The 20,157-nt window shown below is 42.3% G+C and overlaps 1 protein-coding gene across 2 annotated transcripts in view; it reads left to right on the forward strand.

Moving 5' to 3' along the window:
- The window catches only part of LOC143930670 (alpha-2-macroglobulin-like), a 106,143-nt gene that overhangs the window by 69,308 nt on the left and 16,678 nt on the right, over positions 1 to 20,157 (forward strand). For both annotated transcript variants that reach the window (XM_077455181.1, XM_077455180.1), the window contains 6 exons: positions 7,049 to 7,167; positions 12,484 to 12,535; positions 14,793 to 14,876; positions 15,015 to 15,191; positions 17,964 to 18,045; positions 18,374 to 18,530. In XM_077455181.1, the coding sequence (XP_077311307.1) occupies positions 7,049 to 7,167; positions 12,484 to 12,535; positions 14,793 to 14,876; positions 15,015 to 15,191; positions 17,964 to 18,045; positions 18,374 to 18,530 (671 nt within the window). The remainder of the gene's footprint in view (positions 1 to 7,048; positions 7,168 to 12,483; positions 12,536 to 14,792; positions 14,877 to 15,014; positions 15,192 to 17,963; positions 18,046 to 18,373; positions 18,531 to 20,157) is intronic.

Consider the following 20,157-nt stretch of genomic DNA (forward strand, 5'->3'; position numbering starts at 1 on the left):
CAAAATAAAGCTCTATTTGTGCGAACAAAATGATAACAATTTCATTTGGGTACAGTGTAGCATGACCGCGCAATTGTCACTGAAAGCGCTAGAGCGATGAAAGCTGAAAATTGGGCTGGGAAGGAAGGGGGTGAAAGTGCCCTGTATTGTAGTGGTTAAACAGCAACTAAACACAAGTAATAGCAACCAGTAAACTCTTGCAGGAAATACTGATATAATGCATAAGTCAGAAAATCTGTTCAGAGGGACCCCTCCACCCTTCTCGTGAGCATGGACCCACAGGCTATCACCTTGTGTTTATTATTTCAGGCTATAGCACATGTACCATTTATGCTTCAATTCCTGATTGGGATTCATATACAGTATCTCCCAAAAGTGAGTAGATCCCTCACATTTTTGTAAATATTTTATTATACCTTTTCATGTGACAATACTGAAGAAATTACACTTTGCTACAACCCCTTCCCCTTGAAAAGCTCCCTTTCAGTAGCTAGGCCATCAGAGAGAGATGGTCCACCTGCGATAGAGTAGTGAGTGTACAGCTTGTATAAGGCTGGGTTCACACCGCTGCGGGTGGGAGACCCGGATGTGATTTGCACCGCACTGCAGTGCAAATCACATCCGATCTCTGTAGCGATGCGAGTTCAGCCATACAGATAGTATGGCTGAATTCGCATCGCACCCGCCGCAAACTCGCAATGGACCCTTTTTTTGGTCCGCAGCAGAATCGGATCGCATGGGTGTTCACACCATGCGATACGATTCCTGTCCGAGTTTGCAGATCGCACTGCGATATGCGGACTGATCTGGGGGTGTCATTAAGATTTCATTGACACTCCCAGCAGTCCGCATAGTGCAGTGTGAACTGCCGGCGGGAGGCATGCGATGCGGGAAAACGCCACGGATTCGCGGAGTTCCCGCATCGCTACGATGTGAACCTAGCCTAACAGCGTAAAACTTGCTGTCCCCTCAAAATAACTCAACACACAGCCATTAATGTCTAAACCGCTGGCAACAAAAGTGAGTACACCCCTAAGTGAAATGTCCAAATTGGGCCCAAAGTGCCAATATTTTGTGTGGCCACCATTATTATCCAGCACTGCCTTAACCTTCTTGGGCATGGAGTTCACCAGAGCTTCACAGGTTGCCACTTATTCCACTCCTCCATGATGACATCACGGAGCTGGTGGATGTTAAAGACTTTGCGCTCCTCCACCTTCCGTTTGAGGATGCCTCAAAGATGCTCAATAGGGTTTATGTCCAGAGACATACTTGGCCAGTCCATCACCTTTACCCTCAGCTTCAATAGCAAGGCAGTGGTTGTTTTGGAGGTATGTTTGGGGTTGTTATCATGTTGGAATATAGCAGCCCAGTCTCCGAAGATGGGGATCATGCTCTGCTTCAGTATGTCACTGTACATGTTGGCATTCATGGCTCCCTCAATGAACTGTAGCTCCCCAGTGCCAGAAGCACTCATACAGCCCCACACCATGACACTCTGGCCACCATGCTGCACTATAGGCAAGACAAACTTGTCTTTGTACTCCTCAATTTGATGCAGTATGCGGCGTATGGTCTGAGCACTGACAGGCTGACCCCAACCTCTTCAACCTCCGCAGCAATGCTGGCAGCACTCATATGTCTATTTCCCAAAGAGAACCTCTGGATATGACGCTGAGCACGTGCACTCAACTTCTTTGGTCAACCATGGCAAGGCCTGTTCTGAGTGGAACCTGCCCTGTTAAACTGCTGTATGGTCTTGGTCACCATGCTGCAGCTCATTTTCAGGGTCTTGGCAATCTTCTTATAGCCTAGGTCATCTTTATATAGAGCAAGAATTCTTTTTTTCACATCCTCCAAGAGTTCTTTGCCATGAGGTGTCATGTTGAACTTCCAGTAACCAGTATGAGAGAATGAGAGCGATAACACCAAATTTAACACACCTGCTCCCCATTCATACCTGAGACCTTGTAATGCCATGTACACGCGACCGGACTTTCCGGCAGAAAAGGTCCAATGGAATAATTACATCTGACTTTTTTCTTCAAAAATTCTGACGGATCTAGAAATAGAACATGTTTTAAATCTTTAAATCAATTCCTATTGGGAAAACCTTTCGTCTGTATGCTATTCCGACTAAAAACAACGCAAGGGCAGCTATTGGCTACTGACTATTGAACTTCCTTTTCTAGTCCCATCGTACGTCAACACATTCTAAACGAACGGACTTTGGTGTGATCGTGTGTAGGCAAGTCCGTTTCAGCGGAACTCCTTCAGAAAGACCGTCAGAGTTTATTCTGACGGAAAGTCCGGTCGTGTGTACGCGGCATCACACTAATGAGTCATATGACACCAAGGAGGGGAAATGGCTAAATAGGCTCAGTTTGGACATTTTCACTTGTGTTGAGTTATTTTGAAGGGACAGCAAATTTACACTGTTATACAAGCTGTACAGTCACTACTTTACATTGTAGCAAAGTGTCATTTATTCAGTGTTGTCACATGAAAAGATAGATAAAAATATTTACAAAAATGTGAAGGGTGTACTCACTTTTGTGAGATACTGTAGCCGTGTTCTCTGAACACCAAAATTAGTATTTCATAGAAAACTGCTGTTATTGCATGAATCACATAATAAAGCATTCAACATTTCCAGGACACATAGGACCCTTCATTTGGATAATGAATGACCAGGGTTCAGTTTCAGGGTTGTGGAAAATTGTGTAAGTGATAAAGAGTATGTCTGACGTTCTCATGTACCACTACCAATTATGCCTTTGAACTGGACCACACACTGCCACATTATCACAAGAGAGGTTCAAATCAGTTGGATTTACAGCTGAAAAAAGAAAGCAAATATTCTGCACACTCCAATATTATGCACAGGGTAATTTTCAGCTGGAACTTGGTGGAACTCAGTTCCACCACCTCTACTCCTTGCCTACCACTAACGCTTGTAAACACAGAAGTCCAGCTTCTGTGTTTATAAGTGACAGATTGTCCCCCAAGGGCTCCCACAGATTTGAACTCCTGAGTGGCTCCCACTGAGTGCAGGATGGGGACAAGGGAGATGCAGGTGCCCAGGGTGCAGTGCAGATGCCAACACCACCCCTGGATGGAAGTGAGAAAGGCGGAGCCAGCTACAGTGTGCAGGGAGGTACTAGAACTTGCTAGGTGCTACAGCTTAATGCAGCATAAAGGGTAAGACATGTGGAAGGTGGTGGAGCTTTTAAGGAGGGGGGGGGGGAGATGGAGGCAGTGAAGGGGGGGTGTTGCATGGAGAAGTCAGAACTGAAGATGGGTGAAAGCGAAATGTGAATGGGGGATGCAGAGGTAAGTGAAATTTGACTACACCCTCTAATGAGGTTGGATGGTGTGTGTGTGAAGAGGAGGAGGCTTTGGGCGGGGGGGGGGGGGTCGTGGTTGAGTTCCTGCACCTATTTTCTGAGAAAAAAAGCCCTGATTATGCATATAAAGATACTATGGTTTTTTTGGGTTGCAACAATTTACAAAGCTTATGTGGTTTGTGTTCACCTCTCAGTCTATAAGTTGCACAGTTCAAAGCAAAATCTATAAAAATATGACTTCATTGGAAGATCAAAGACAGATCCCCCATCACTTACTGTTGCATGTGCATGGCCTGTAAAACACTATAGGGTGACTTACCTATTGTTGGTTTTATGGATTGCTGAATTTTTATTTAAAGGGTGTTTTATGTACACCAGGGGCAGACTGACAATTCATGGGGCCTCCGGGCAATAGGAGATTATGGGGCCCCCAGGCAATAGGAGATTATGGGGCCCCAGGCAATAGATTATGGGGCCATGCAGTATACAAACACACACACATACAGTATATACACACACACACAATATACACACACAGTATACACACACAGTATACACACACAGAATACACACACAGAATACACATACATACACCCAAAAGGTACTGGAGAGGCGGGGCAGCTATAAACTTGGGATTAAAAAAAAAAACACAGATCTTTACGTCCTGTCTGTGGTTTTATTGAGGCTGGCAACCCTGATGGGGCCCCTCAGTGGCACGGGGCCCTCAGGCAGTGCCCAAGTCCCCGAATGGTCAGTCCGCCCCTGATGTACACCCATTGTGGGACTGGATTTACACAATTACATTGGTAAGGTTAAATAAAGACACCAGTCGATCCAATTCCACCTGTGTGTGTTTGTATCACTACCATTTTCCATATCCCTGTACATTGTGCTTGCTAAGAAACTCCCTTACTCTTCTACTGGATTTACAAATTGGTTGCATCAATTGTAAAAATGCAGTTTGTCTAGAAACCAAGCCCTAGGTAAAATATACCCCGTCTGTCCATGAGTCACTCACAGTCAGATACACCTTTAACTAGTCTGGTTGTACTAACACATATATCCTTGTCACACACTAGACCTACTTTCTTATATTCAGAGAGCAGGGGGGATATGGCATTTACCGAATTGTAGACCAAATTTGTAAGAATGTATTAAGTTATTAGCTATCTTGCTCCATTGTGCTTGAACATGCTGCACTGAACTATCAGGAACTATAGGCTTACATAGAGAAATGCCTTAAAGTTTTAAAAAAAATTGTTTTAGTTTTTTCCTTAAAGTATTAAACCCAAAAAGAAAACATTTATTGTTGCCTACCAATTCTTATGCTGCTTACACACGATCGGATTTCTTGTCGGAAAAAGATATGCCGGCTTTTCCGACGGGATTCCGCTCAAGCTTGGCTTGCATACACGCAGTCACGCAAAAGTTCACTGAAATTACGACCGTCAACGGCCTAAGATGTGGTGGCTGTATTAGTTTTCTTTTTCAGCCGTTTTTTTCTTTATTTTCATTTAGTGATCCAGCCAGAAAGTCTGTTGTTTTTCAAAAGAACAAGCTTTCTTACAGATGTATCAGTTACGGGAATGAGACAAACCATTTAACACCAACAGGGGTGCTTACAATGATCAATTTTTATTTATGTAAAACATTTGCCCTAAAAGGAAAAAAAAAGGTGCTTCAATTTGTTAGTGTATATAAATCTGCTAGCCCATCTAACACTCCCCCCCTCCCCAATCCCCTAACTGATAATGTTGCTGTCCAGATGTGTATCTGTGCTTCTTCATCTAGAGGTGTGGCATTCTAATACAGGCGGTGTTTTACTAGCCAGATCACCAGGGGAAAACCAAGGGGAAAAAGCCTAAAAAATTAGAACAAATGCAGCCACCACATCTAATGATTGTAATCTGCCTTATATAAAACTTTTGGATTTGGGTTTAATACTGCTTTAATACCTGCTCTGTGCAGTGCATCCTCCTCTTCTCGGATCCCATGCCGGCACTTCTGGTCCCTCCCACCTTGCCAAGTGTCCCCAAAGCAAGCAGCTACGGCTATGTGTGTCCATTCACACACAAAGCTGCGTCTCAACCCCGCCCCCTCCATCTCCTGATTGGCTCACTGGCCGTCATTGACAGCAGGCAGCTGCCAAAAGCCAATCAGGGGTGGAGTCTCCGGAAAGGCAAGGCTCTCGTGGACATCCTTGGATTGGGAGGTGGCTCAGGCAAGTATTAGGGGAGCTGCTGCACACATAAGTTTCATGCATGACGTAAAAAAACCTTGTGCCTTTACAACCACTTTAACCACATGCCAACCAGCGCACGGCGATGTACATTGGCACAATGGCTCAGCTGGGCAAATGGGCGTACAGGTACGTCCCCTTTAAACCGTGGCATTGTGGGTGTGCACACGCCCGCCGCATTCTCTATGAGCATGCCTGTGGGTCCCACGGACTCGATGTCTGCTGGGGGTCTGCGATCGTGTCATAGAGCGGCAGAACAGGGAGATGTAAACAAGGCATTTCCCCGTTCTGCTTAGTGACATGACAGAGATCTACTGCTCCCTGTCACCAGGAGAAGTTATCGCTGTCATGTCAGTGGTAGCCCCTCCCCCCACCGTTAGAATCACTCCCTAGAACACACTTAACCCCTTGATCGCCCCCTAGTGTTTAATCCCTTCCCTGCCAGTGTAATTTACACACTAATTAGTGCATTTTTATAGCACTGATCACTGTATAAATGACAATGGTCCCAAAATAGTGTCAAAAGTGTCCACTATTATGTCACAGTCCCAATAAAAATCACAGATCGCCGCCATTACTAATAAAAATGCCATAAATCTATCCCCTATTTTGTAGACTCTAACTTTTGCACAAACCAATCAATATACGCTTATTGCAATTTTTTACCAAAAATATGTAGAAGAAGAATACATATTGGCCTGAACTGAGAAAAAAAATGTTTTTTATATTTATTTATTATAGAAAAAAGTAAAAAAAATAGCTTTTTTTGAAAAAAATGTTGCTGTTTTTTTGTTTATAGCACAAAAAATAAAAACCACAGAGGTGACCAAATACCACCAAAAATATATAAAAACAACCGCGCTTAGGTAAAAAAGGGCAATAGGCATGCGGCCTACCCTGCTAGGTCCCCCCTCCCCCCCCCCAAAGGGACTAGAGTGTAAAGAAATAGAAAAAAAAAGAGTAATCCGGCATTCCCTATATAGTGAGAAACGACAGTCTTATCAATAAAATATAGTGAATAGTGATGCGGCTAAAACAAAATGAATGTGATAAACAAAAAGTCTGAAAAGCGACAAAGAAAATACTAAGTTGCCTTACAGAGTGCTAAACTCCTTAGTTGCTACAATGTAACATAGGTGTACCGTGTGACATAACCAACATTAACAATGTGATAATAAACCGTGATATTCATACAGTGCCAGAAAAAATACCAATAAATCGAGGACCTGCTTACAGAGGAAGAATGATGCTGGCCACCAAGCTGAGGACAGCTAGTGATAATACTGTGGTTAGAAATATTTGCATTGAAAAAAATTACAGCAAGAGCTAATTTTGTTATTTTATCTTTTAATGGGTTATTCATTTTATCTTGTTTTTTTTTTGTCTGGAGAGGTACATTAATCCAAGAGATGAGTAACTGTACATAGGTGTATTGTAAGAGATCCTCCTGTGTTTTTCTCAGGTGAAGTGAAGTTTACAATAAGTGCTCAGACCCTGCCAGGAGGAGGACTGTGCGGCAATGAGATTGTGAAATCAACACAAGGGAGAAAGGACACAATCACCAAACATATTCTAGTGGAGGTGAGCCCAGGTTGTAATTTAACTACAACATTCACTGCATAGGAATTCATTATTTGTGCAGCTTACTTCAAAAAATTCCCAGCCCCCAGCCCTACTACTCCATAAAACCTAGGCAGGTGTAAAGAAATGATGTCAAGTAATAATTAGACATGTACATTTGTTTTCATCCGAATGCATTTTCGTCTGAATTTCAGGTATTTTCGTTATCGTTTTTTTAACAAAGGATAACGAATGTGCAGAATCCGAAAAACGAAAGATCAGACATAAATAAATGCTTTATGTTCGTTTTCGTTGTGACAATAGTTCAATACAGATAGGTGACTCGACATGACGCTGACAATAACAATCTGTGTCTATCAAACCTGTGGTCGAATGTGCCCAACCTTAACTCTATTAGTCCAGGATTATTCTACATAGAGAGAAAAGATTTGACATAGAGAGAAAAGATTTGACAGAGAGAAAATATTCGACAGAGAGAAAATATTCGACAGAGAGAAAAGATTCGACAGAGAGAGAAAAGATTTGACAGAGAGAGAAAAGATTTGACACAGAGAGAAAAGATTTGACACAGAGAGAAAAGATTCAACAGAGAGAGAAAAGATTCGACAGAGAGAAAAGATTCAACAGAGAGAGAAAAGATTCGACAGAGAGAGAAAAGATTCGACAGAGAGAGAAAAGATTCGACAGAGAGAAAAGATTTGACAGAGAGAGAAAAGATTTGACAGAGAGAGAAAAGATTTGACAGAGAGAGAAAAGATTTGACACAGAGAGAAAAGATTTGACAGAGAGAGAAAAGATTTGACAGAGAGAAAAGATTCAACAGAGAGAGAAAAGATTCGACAGAGAGAGAAAAGATTCGACAGAGAGAAAAGATTTGACAGAGAGAGAAAAGATCGCTGCTGGAATTGGGTGGGGGAAGTAAAATAAAAATAATGATGATGATGAATGTTATTGGCTGATTGTAACCAAAGAGGAGGAGCAGTAAAATAGCTAGAACTAAGTACACACATACAGCCAACTTACTTTCACTTATGATTGCTAGCAGAGAGAGACACACACACTGAATCATTTCAGAAGACAGTCAATCTTAGCTGGTCCGTTTGTCGGAGAACCTGAATTATTTAGCAATTAAGCATAAGCACAGCAGCAGAACAATAGTGAAGCAAGCTACAGTTCAACTTAACTTTTTTCATAATTGTCTGCTGCTATTGTGTTAGTGTTGTGAACTTGCTAGTGATACTAGTGTTGCTAGTGTTGTGATAGCCTCAGAGGCTGCCCGTGTTGTGGGGGGGGATTTATTATTATAGATTCTATATTATAGATTGAGATTCTATATAGATTCTATATACCCTATCTTGTTACCTGTCTGATCAGTGATCACTATCACCAGTCCTTTTTCTGTTTGAACTATATACATTCAACATGAACGACAGATTCGACAAAGCAGCGAAAATCATAAAAACATCGAATCTTTGGCTTATGGTGTCTGTCGAAAGTTCTAAGAAGATTTGACGGAGCAGCTAAACTATATGAAGTCATACAGTTTAGCTGCTCCGTCGAATCTTCTTTGAACATTCGACAGACACCATAAGCCTTCAATGACAGATTCGACCTTAATTAATTTGGATTTTCGGACAAATGCAAGTTTTAAGGAAAAACAAAATAAATAAAAACAAATTTCGGGAGTAACGAAATAAATGTATTTTTCGGACGAAAACTAAATTCCAAAACGAAATATTTCAGTGTGCACATGTCTAGTAATAATGCTTAAAAAATATATAATGTAATTGTTTATTTTTATCAAATCTAAAACAAATTAATATTTGGTGTGACTACCCTTTGGCTTCACGCCAGCATCAATTCCTACACTTGTACCAAGTCAAGGATTTTGTAGGATTAGATTCAGGTGTATGATTAACCAGTTGCACCAAGTTGGTGCAAATGATTGTCAATTTCATAAGTAGGTTGAAACACAGTCATTAACTGAAACAGAAACAGCTGTGCAGGAGGTAGAGTTGAAACCTCATCCCTTTAAAACCAGACACCTTTGAACTACACAGGTTCTGAGGTTAATTGAATGCAGATAAGGTGCCAAGTGAGTTTAATTATCACCTTAATCAGCCACAGAACCTGTGTAATTAAAGCCAAAGTAAACCCTGATGGGTGTTACTTCCTCTTTGTTTCCCTGCAAAGGTAAAGCATAATGGGCTATTATGCATCGCATAGTAGCCCAATATGTGACACTTACCTGCAAGAGAAGCCCGCGATGTCCCCGTCTTCCTCGCTAGTAGCGAGCGTCCATTCTTCACCACTCTTCCTTCGTCGGCTACGAACTCCGGCTCTGTGACTGGCTGGAGTCATGTGACATCACTCCCGCGCATGCTCTTTCTAACTCCAGCGCATGCACAGAAGAAATCGCCGAATGACGATTTGCAAATATCTCCTAGACCGTGCAGGTCTGGGAGATATTTCAAGCACCTACAGGTAAGCCTTTAATCTAGGCTTACCTGTAGGTTACAGTAGTTGTAAAGGGTTTACAACCACTTTAAAGCGGGAGTCCGCCGGGAGTTCTACAAATACTGCAGCTGCTGACTTTTAAAATAAGGACACTTACCCGCCCAGCGCGCCTGCGATGTTGGCACCCGAAGCAGATCTCTCGATCGTCTCTCGGGTGCTGCCGCGGCCATCTTGGGTATGGGAATCAGGAAGTGGAGCCTTTCGGCTTCATTTCCCGGTTCCCTACTGAGCATGTGCGAGTCGCGCTTCGCAATAAGGATGGTCCCGCTGCCTCTGGGATCTGTGTGTTTCCCAGCAGGCAGCGGGGGACTTTCGGAAAGGGGCGTAGATTCTGCAGAATCGACGCCCCTTTCCGCAGATAGCTATGCCGGAAGTGGGTGCAGATACCTGTACTGTACAAGTACCTGCACCCCCCTCCCCCCTGAAAGGTGCCAATTGTGGCGCCGGAGGGGGGGAGGATTCCAATGAGCGGAAGGTCCACTTTAGGGTGGACCTCCGCTTTAATGTGTGTTTGGGTTTAAAAGGATGAGATGGCAACTATAGTAGGAGGCTTAAACCTGGGTGAGTAACTGCCAAACACTGATATTAAGGTGAGGTTGTGGAAGACAGTTTCATGTCACCATGGCAAGACTGAACACAGCGACAAGGTATTTATACTACATCAGCAAGGCAAAGATTATGCTGCATCCCAGGCAAAGATTTTAAAGCAGACTTAGATTTCAAGATGTGCTGTTTAAAGGGGTTGTAAAGGTAAATTTTTTATTTTCTACATAGGTTCCTTTAAGCTAGGGCATTGTTGGTTCACTTACCTTTTCCTTTGATTTCCCTTCTAAATGTTTTTTTGCTTTGTCTGAATATCTCACTTCCTGTTTCTCCTCAGTAAACTTCTCACCATCATCCGAGCGGTGGTTAGTCAGCCAGAACAGCTTACTGAACAGCTTACTGGGGTGAAACAGGAAGTGAGAAATTTAGACAAAGAAAACAAAGAAAAAAAACATTTAGAAGGGAAATCAAAGGAAAAGATAAGTGAACCAACAATGCACTAGCTTATAGGAACCTATGTAGAAAATAAAAAAATTACCTTTACAACCCCTTTAAGTTCTTTTGAAGTAGCACGAAGAAACAGGCAATGTCGAGGAGTGTAGACGCAGTGGTCAACCAAATTAATGCAGCAGATGAAAGACTAATCATGCTTACTTCCTTTCGACCTCAGAAGATATCCAGCAGTGCCATCAGCACAGAGCTGGCAGAAACCAGTGGCACCCAGGTATACCCATCTACTGTCTGGAGACATCAGGCTAGATAGAAGTGGTCTTCATGGAAGAATTGCAGCCAAAAAGCCACACTGATGTGTCAAAATTTGAAATACTTGGCTGTAGCTGGAGGCAGTTTGTTTGCCGAAGGGATGGAGAGCAGAACAATAACGAGCATCTGCAAGCAAGGTGGAGGTTTCTTGCAAGTCTGGGGCTGCATTTCTGCAAATGGAATTGGAGAGATTTGGTCAGGATAAATGGTGTCCTCAATGTTGATAAATACAAACAGATACTTATAAATCATGTCATACCATCAGAAACATGCAATTCACCTCAAATTTATTCTGTTAATAAGCAATAATAATACCGACAACCTTTTAGCTCAAATGTGATATTATATTCACAATGAAAAAAGTTTGTAAACAAAAAATTGTGAAAACCATTACTGGTAAGACAACTTTCCTTTAATACATGGCTTGATCAACATCCCACCTTACAGGAGATATAGTGCAAAAATCCCACCCAAAAATTACAGATACACTACCATGCAATTGTTTTAGGCAACTTTCCTTTTTGTTAATTGATACAAATAAAGTATTATCACTTCTATTTCTAAAAGCATTCATAATTTACAGCATTTTTTTCATACCTGCGTAAAACAATTCAATGGTAGTGTATCTGTGATTTTTGGTAGGATTTTTGCACTATATGTCCTGTAAGGCCTGATTCACACCTATGCATTTTTAGTGCTTTTTGCATTTTGTAGATTTAACATGGTTTCCTATGGAACACGTTCTGAAACTTTTTCATTGTGAATAAAATCTGAATCACAATTGAGCTAAAAGGTTGTCGGTTTAAGGTAGTTACAAAAAGAAAATATGAAGCTTCCATAAGAAAAAAAAAAACAAATCAGAGGAACAGCTAACATCATCAGTGCTAGATTATAGTTATAAGCATCAGATTAATACACTGATTGAAAAAAAAAAAAAACATTCCTTAAATATTGAGAATTTGAAACATGGAACAAAGCATTCCAAACCTAATTCAAATTTGCAAATAGGAAACATTACAAAAATAAAATGACAGGAAGCCTTCCAAGCGCTCCACTGGGCATCAGAGAGGTGCGTAGTATCAAACAGCATATGGTGTATTCTTTCCATCAGCATTACAGAATCAACTCTCTTAATAATTAGGGGAAATGGAACAATATAGTATTCATTATTGAACCAACTGAGGGCTCTTTTCCAGTATATTATTGCTTGTGGAGACCACTGTGTCCATGCAGAGAGACCATCATGGGTTTTGTTTTTTCTGCATGGTTTTTATGGGTCTTTAATGTACTTTAGGTTCCCAACACCATCCTCAAAGACAAATTGGCATCTACACGAGTTGGTCCTAAAATGTACTTGAGTTTTTAAGACTATTGTAGGAATCTTACATTGTAAGCATGTCTATGAATATTCTCCTGCCAGACAACATGCTCCAAAAGTATAAGTAAGTATAACATAACATATAAAAATATAACAGATTTGTGTTTATTTTGCAGCCCGAAGGATTTGAAAGAGAGGAGACACACTCATCCATGGTCTGCGGTAATGGTATGTTTTATATTATGTCTATAGGTAAATATCCCAGTTCATATGAGACACCCAATGTTTTTTGCACAAACGAATAAAATTAAGATATTAGAAAAAATAGCCTACGTTAAGGCGGACCTTCACTCAAATAAATACCCTAGACATCATTGCACTCCTCACCCCTCCACATTCTTAAACAGCAAACATTTTTTAGTATTTTTACTTTTTACATTTATTTAGTCTGTCCTGCCACAACTGGCCATTCTTGCCTAGATGAAAATGACATATTTTTCTCTCTAAAGACTCTTGGGATATGTGCACCACATATCCTAGGAGCAGGGCTGGACTTACCATTGGGCTTGACTGGGCTCAAGCCCAAGGGCCCTCACCCAATAGGGGGCCCCGTGGGCCACGCCCGTTTACATTTTAAATACCGTATTTTTCGCTCCATAAGAAACCGTTTTCCCCCCGCCAAAAATGGGGGAAAGTGCCTGTGCGTCTTATGGAGTGAATATTGAGTAGGAGTCACCGCTGCCGCTCGCTCCGTGAACACACACGGGACACACCACCTACTTGGTCCACCATCACTCACTTCAGCTAACCAGAAGCCGGCCCCACCCAAGGCAATGCCGTGTCGCTCCTAATTGCGGTGACGCTAGTCGGGGTGACACGAGAGTCTGCTGTTAGTGTTACCAATCATGGCCATCCACCCCATGACATTTTTGGTGACATCTTCATCCTGAGCTGCTGCGAGCCAATGGGGGGCAGAGCGAGGCAGGGCCAGCTGCCAGAATGAGTGGGATGGGCAGTGAGATGGAGAAGCAGCGTGTGTTTATAATGCTGAAATATACGGTATGTATATTATGGGAGTATTTATGTGGAGATCATGCTAGGTGCTTAGATAGATGGGACGAGACATGGCTAACTACACTGCTTCTCACCTACTTTTTGTATTCTTTAAATATCTTTGCTTATATTATGACAGTGGGGTGTGCATACTGTGCTATATATCCATAGGAACATGAGAGACACATGGGATAGCTACACTGTATGACCTTATAAGATCCAATTACTCGCTCATCAGATTATACTCACATAAACACTGGTGTATCTTTATTTATTATAGGAATATATACCACTGGCTAACGTACTGTACACTGGCTAATATACATTTTATTTGCCAGTCTTCTGTATGGGTCAGAATATTTTTTTTCTTGTTTTTCTGCTCTAAAACCTAGGTGAGTTTTGGTCAGGTGCGTCTTATGGAGTGAAAAATACGTATCTTCTTTACGTTTATGTATCATTTTGTTCTATTTAAAGTAATGTATAGAAGGTAGGGCCCGAAAATGACTCAAGCCCAGGGGCCCCCACCACCCTAAGTCCTGCCCTGCCTAGGAGGCTGCAGGAGCAGGGACACATAGCAGCCAGTGGTCTGAGTGTATGTGCGTCATGAGGGTGGACTGTCTGCCTGAACCTGGAGCAGGCATCAGGGCTCCCTTTAGCATTAAAGAAGAAAATGGCAGTATGGATGGGGCACCCAAGCATTGGACTGCAGCAGGGCAATACTGGCTTTGCAGGACAGGTGAGTATGTGCATTTAGAACAATCCAGCATAACAGGTAAGGAGAGTTAAAAAAAAAAGTGGGGCAGGTGGACGTGAAGTCCTTATTTTTTGGGAGCAAGCCCTTGTGCTCAGCCGACATATGCACAGTAGGGGCCTCTGGCGCTGTCTAAGGCTCTGATTTCCAAGCACTGTACTGTGCTGGCTGGCCAAAGTTTCAGTGTGACCCTATTGCATATGCACAGCACCAGATTTCAGAAAAACAGCAGCCAATACTGCATATGAGCTGGCCAGACAGTATCACGACTGCTTACGTTCCAGCCGGGCACAGTGCCAGAGCACCAACATATAGTAGCCTCTACTGGGCATGCACTAGATGCAAACAAAGTTAGTGCCCCCTTCTGCACATGTGCTGGCCAGACAGCATCAGCAGCCCCTATACTCTAGCAGGGCACCAGAGCACTGACAGACAGCCCCTACTGTACATGCACCAGCTGCACGCAGTGCCAGCAGCTCTTACAGTGCATGCATCCAACATGCAAGGCAGCAGGTGGCAGGAGTACGCATGTCAGAAACCCATGAAAGGAAACCTTTATAGCCTGGTAATACCATAGACAGTGCACAAAACTGGAAAGAGAAAACAATGGTGACATAAGGTATGCAGCTACATTTATTCATGTATTTTGGAGTTTAATATCACTTTAATCTGTATATACAGGCACTACAATAACAGAAGCAATTTCCCTGAAGCTCCCAAGCCAGATAGTACAAGGTTCTCAACGTGCCTACTTCTCAGTGATTGGTAAGTAAATTAGACAGTGTTTACTGTCAATGTTGCTATGACAGAGTATAGTATTAATACAACTGCTGTGAATGGTGCAGCGTAAAAAAGATTTATTGTATTAATAAAAAGCCTTATGAATTATTGTATCTATTTTAGGTGATATCATGGGAACAGCAATGCAGAATTTAGGTAATCTGCTAAAGATGCCGTCTGGATGTGGGGAACAGAATATCGCCCTTTTTACCCCCAATATCTTCATTTTGGAGTACCTCAATAATACTGGTCAGCTGAGCCCAGAGCTCAAATCAAAAGCCTTGAGCTACCTGAGCACAGGTGAGAGAGCGCAGCACATCTCAACATTGCTTCTTCAATACATGGCTAATCCTTCTGCTTTTCTTCTGTAATTGTTATATAAATGTATTGCCTTGCTGTGTTAAACATCTGATCTTTATTTGTAAAAATATGTGGGAAGAACACACTTAAAGGAGAACTTCACCTAACACACTCCACAATATAAAGACAGCACTTTATGCAACAATAAAAAAACATGGATTTTTGGGGGTTAGCAATCTTCTCCAACACTTAAGCACAAGTGGGAAAAAAAAGAGAATCTGTATGTGCACACTTCTTACCTTCGAACATGGTTTTAATTTGCTTGAACCAGACAAAAAGGGGCTTGGCTTATGCAGGAGAAACTTTCCCTGCCACATTTTTTAGGGGGATCACATTCTAAACTATATATTGAGTTCTCTGTGATTTCAGCAGCTCCTCATATTAAATCAATATCCCGTTTTCTAATAAGCGTGAAGTTCAGCTTAAATGATTTATTTCTCTACTTTCCCATACACACACACGGCTATATTATTTTTGTAGCCCATTGGTCATATCTTGTTTTAGACCACCTTTTTTCCTTTGTTATGTTGGTAAAATGTCATAATGTATAGTATGAACAACAGTATATTTTCTAACCTGTAGTCTAAGGACTGTAAAGTTCCAGATCAGATCGATACCTTAAAGTGTTACTAAACCCAGTAATATGGAAATAGTTCATCTGCCCACCCACAGCTTCTAAATCTTCTTTTTACAATAAAATACTGCCACTATATACCTTTTTGGCTGATCTGTATACCACAGTCATGTGATAAACTGCACAGTTTCTCCAGTGCTGAGAGTTCAGGAAGGAGGAGATTTCCACCGCAGCCTGTATACACGCCCACATGTGTGATGTCAATATCATGTGACCTAGCTAGCTCCGAGAACAAGGAAATGTTCTCTCCAGCATAAACGACAAAAGTGAGCATGTGCAGGTCGGCTACCCTGCCTGTGTTAGCTGGCCTTCCCCAGATAGACAGTGCAGAAGGGAAGGATCTATGCATAAAGGATCAAAGAGCCTTTTTACACAATGAATAGGATTAACCCCTTAAGTTCCACAGTGAGTATAACAAGCATGCTATTCTGCATCTACAGTCTGATATTACTGTTGTGGGTTTAGTAACACTTTATTCTGACCATAAGCAGGAACTATTGCTTCCACTCAATTCTGCTGACCTTACTGAGTGCAAGAGCATAGGTTTACATAAAATTTGACTTATAGTCTAATAGCAAAAACACTTAAGTGTACACTGTAGGCTCTGGATGACTCTGCTCGAAAATCCATTCACCAAGTATCTCTAGCGGAGACCAATGATATTTTCTATTGTTTTTGGACAAAGATTTGATTATGTACTTTTTTGTCTCATGTGACTTATCCTATAGCAGCATTCCTCAACCTTTTAACCATTGAGATACCTTAAAAATAGTTTTTAGGTCCCAGAGAATCGGCCCCAAATGCCACACATCGGCCCCACATAAAGCCTACCACACAGCTAGAGGGGGCTGCTTACAACTTTAATGCAGTATGTTGAATTGACAGGCGGTACCACCTGTCAGTCTCACCTGCTCAAATCAATGGGGCCACACCCCAACCGTGAGCCAATCACTTGGCGCTCTTTAGTTTCATCCATTAGGTTTACACTGATGATCAGTGGAAAACAGGTCCTGTCCCACTACCGGTCAGTCATAATACCTATTACAGTGGTGGTCAGTTTAGTGTCCCCACACTGGAAACATTAAAGAGAATGCTCCGCTTACAGCCAGCAAACATGATCAATGGTGGCAGTGGTAAATAAGAAGCTTCACTCATCCCACATTGCTGGCTCTGCAGAATAACATTGGTGGCAGACACCATCAGGCAAGAGGTCTGTTAATGTTCAAGGAACCCATAGCATCCTCTGGAGAAATCCCTGTTGAGAAGGTAGTGGTGGCTGGTGCTCAATATTTTGGGGGGCAGCAAACTAACGCACCCCCCTGCGCCCTGAGCCCACCCTTTTTTGTAGGCAATTATAGCCTCAGGCTCGAATCATGTGCTTCATAAAAAAAAAAAGCCCATTGTAATACATACGTCCGGTGCCCTGCATGTAGATCAGGGGTCAAGCGCATGGATGGGGGGGGGGGGGTTGGGTGGTGTCCAGCCCCTAATCTACATGCAGGACACTATACGTATGTATTAAAATGTTTTTTTTTTTTTTTGGTGGCCCCACCTTATGGACCGGCCACCTTATGCATAGGCCACCACTGTGAGAAAGGCTGTACAACTGCCTTAGAGTATAGTATAGGTGCTTTTTAGATCTACTTTAAAAAGAAATATAGCCAAAGCTATTTTGGCTCTACTTATCCTGTAGGTCACAGGAGTGCACTTAGCTCTGCACTCCTGTTACCCGTTTTCAGCTACAGCGGGCTAAAGTCCAGTGTTGGCTGATGTCACAGTGCAATCCACTGAGAGCCTAAGCCAGCGCCTCCCACTCCCTCAACAAGCCAGAGGGGAGAGCAGCGAGCCCGTGACTGACAGTTCCCGGCTCTCTGCTCAGAGCGGAGGGGGAGAACTGAGCGATCAGCAGTGTTTGACCGCTCTTTTCTTAGTGCAGAGCCGGAGGCCAACAGATGTATCCACCTAGGCAAGTATAAATGTTTGTTTTTGTTGTTTTAGTCCATACTTCTCTTTTAAAACTAAAGCTTCAGATAGAAGCAATGCAATGTGATGGTATTTGTTTTCCTGTTATTTTACAGGATATCAGAAGCAGTTGATTTACAAACACCATGATGGCTCGTACAGTGCTTTTGGATCTCGGTTTCAACCAGGGAACACTTGGTATGGACACTTGGGGATGGGGAACAAAAAACAAATTGTTATAAAGAAACTGTTAGCTTTATTTAAGGGGAACTTCAGCCAAATGTAAAAGACCAGACTTATACTGTATTCTTTATGTATTTTGGAAATGCAGCTGGTATACAGTAAGTATCATAATCTGTCTTTATTATAGCTTTCTGTAGTCCCATGAGACAGCACTCAGGCTGAAAGGGCCAGATATGTGAGCCAGTCAGCTGAGTGATCAACGTATTTTACCCAACGCTGACAATCTAACACTGGAAGCTTGCTGACAGGAGAACAGAGCAGATAACTGTTTTGTTTTTTCCAGGTTAACAGCGTTCGTTCTCAGGTCCTTCTCCAAGGCTCAGTCACACATTTACATTGACCCAAAACAAATAACAGACAGCTTGACGTGGCTTTTACAGAAACAGAAAGACAATGGCTGCTTCCATAATATAGGACAACTCTTTAATAATGCTTTAAAGGTAAGGTGGCAATGGGGAAGAGGGGGTTGTTGCAGAAAAAGAACTTAATTTATTAAATAGTGCCAATTGACAGTTGGCACCTGGTTTATTTTATTTCTAAAAGGGTTGTGATATGTGTGTGTGTGTGTGTGTGTGTGTATGTTTATACATTTATATATATATATATATATATATATATATATATATATATATATATATACACAATATACACATATATACAGTATTTCACAAAAGTGAGTACACTCACATTCTTGTAAATATTTTATTCTATCTTTTCACGTGAAAACTCTGAAGAAATAAAAATTTGCTACAATGTAAAGTAGTGAACAAGCAGTGTACAGCTTGTATAACAGTGTCAATTTGCTGTGTCCTCAAAATAACTCAACACACAACCATTCATTTCTAAACCGCTTGCAACAAAAGTGAGTACACCCCTAAGTGAAAATGTCCAAATTGGGCTCAAAGTGTCAATATTTTGTGTAGCCACCATTATTTTCCAGCACTGCCTTAACCCTCTTGGGTATGGAGTTCACCAGAGCTTCACAGGTTGCCACTGGAGTCCTCTTCCACTCTTCCATAACGACATCACAGAGCTGGTGGATGTTAGAGACCTTGCGTTCCTCCACCTTCCGTTTGAGGGTGCCCCACAGATGCTCAATAGGGTTTAGGTCCGGAGACATGCTTGGTCAGTCCATTGCCTTTACCCTCAGCTTCTTTAGCAAGGCAGTGGTCGTCCTGTTTGGGGTCGTCATCATGTTGGAATACTGTCCTGCGGCCCAGTCTCCGAAGGGAGGGGATCATGCTCTGCTTCAGTATGTCACAGTACATGTTGGCATTTATGGTTCCCTCAATGAACTGTAGCTCCCCAGTACTGGCAGCACTCATACAGCCTCAAACCATGACACTCCCACCACCATGCTTGACTGTACGCAAGACAAACTTGTCTTTGTACTCCTCACCTGGTTGCCGCCACACGCTTGACATTGTCTGAACCAAATAAGTTTATCTTGGTCTCATCAGACCAAAGGACATGGTTCCAGTAATCCATGTCCTTAGTCTGCTTGCCTTCAGCAAACTGTTTGCTAGCTTTCTTGTGCATCATCTTTAGAAGATGCTTCCTTCTGGGATGACAGCCATGCAGACCAATTTGATGCAGTGTGAGACATATGGTCTGAGCACTGACAGGCTGACATCTTCCACCTCTGCAGCAATGCTGACAGCACTCATATGTCTATTTCCCAAAGACAGCCTCTGGATATGACGGCAAGCAAGAGCACTCAACTTCTTTGGTCCACCATGGCAAGGCCTGTTCTGAGTGGAACCTGTTCAGTTAAACCGCTATATGGTCTTGGCCACCATGCTGCAGCTCAGTTTCAGGGTCTTGGCAATCTTCTTATAGCCTAGACCATCTTTATATATAGAGCAACAATTCTTTTTTCAGATCCCCAGAGAGTTCTTTGCCATGAGGTGCCATGTTGAACTTCCAGTGACCAGTATGAGAAAGTGAGAGCAATAACACCAAATTTAACATACCTGCTCCCCATTCACACCTGAGACCTTGTAACACTAACGAGCAGCATGACACCGGGGAGGGAAAATGGCTAATTGTGCCCAATTTGGACATTTC

The sequence above is a fragment of the Lithobates pipiens genome, unplaced genomic scaffold (assembly GCF_037356315.1).
Source record: "Lithobates pipiens isolate NorthernLeopardFrog02 unplaced genomic scaffold, aLitPip1_a1.2 Scaffold_25, whole genome shotgun sequence".
NCBI lineage: Eukaryota > Metazoa > Chordata > Amphibia > Anura > Ranidae > Lithobates > Lithobates pipiens.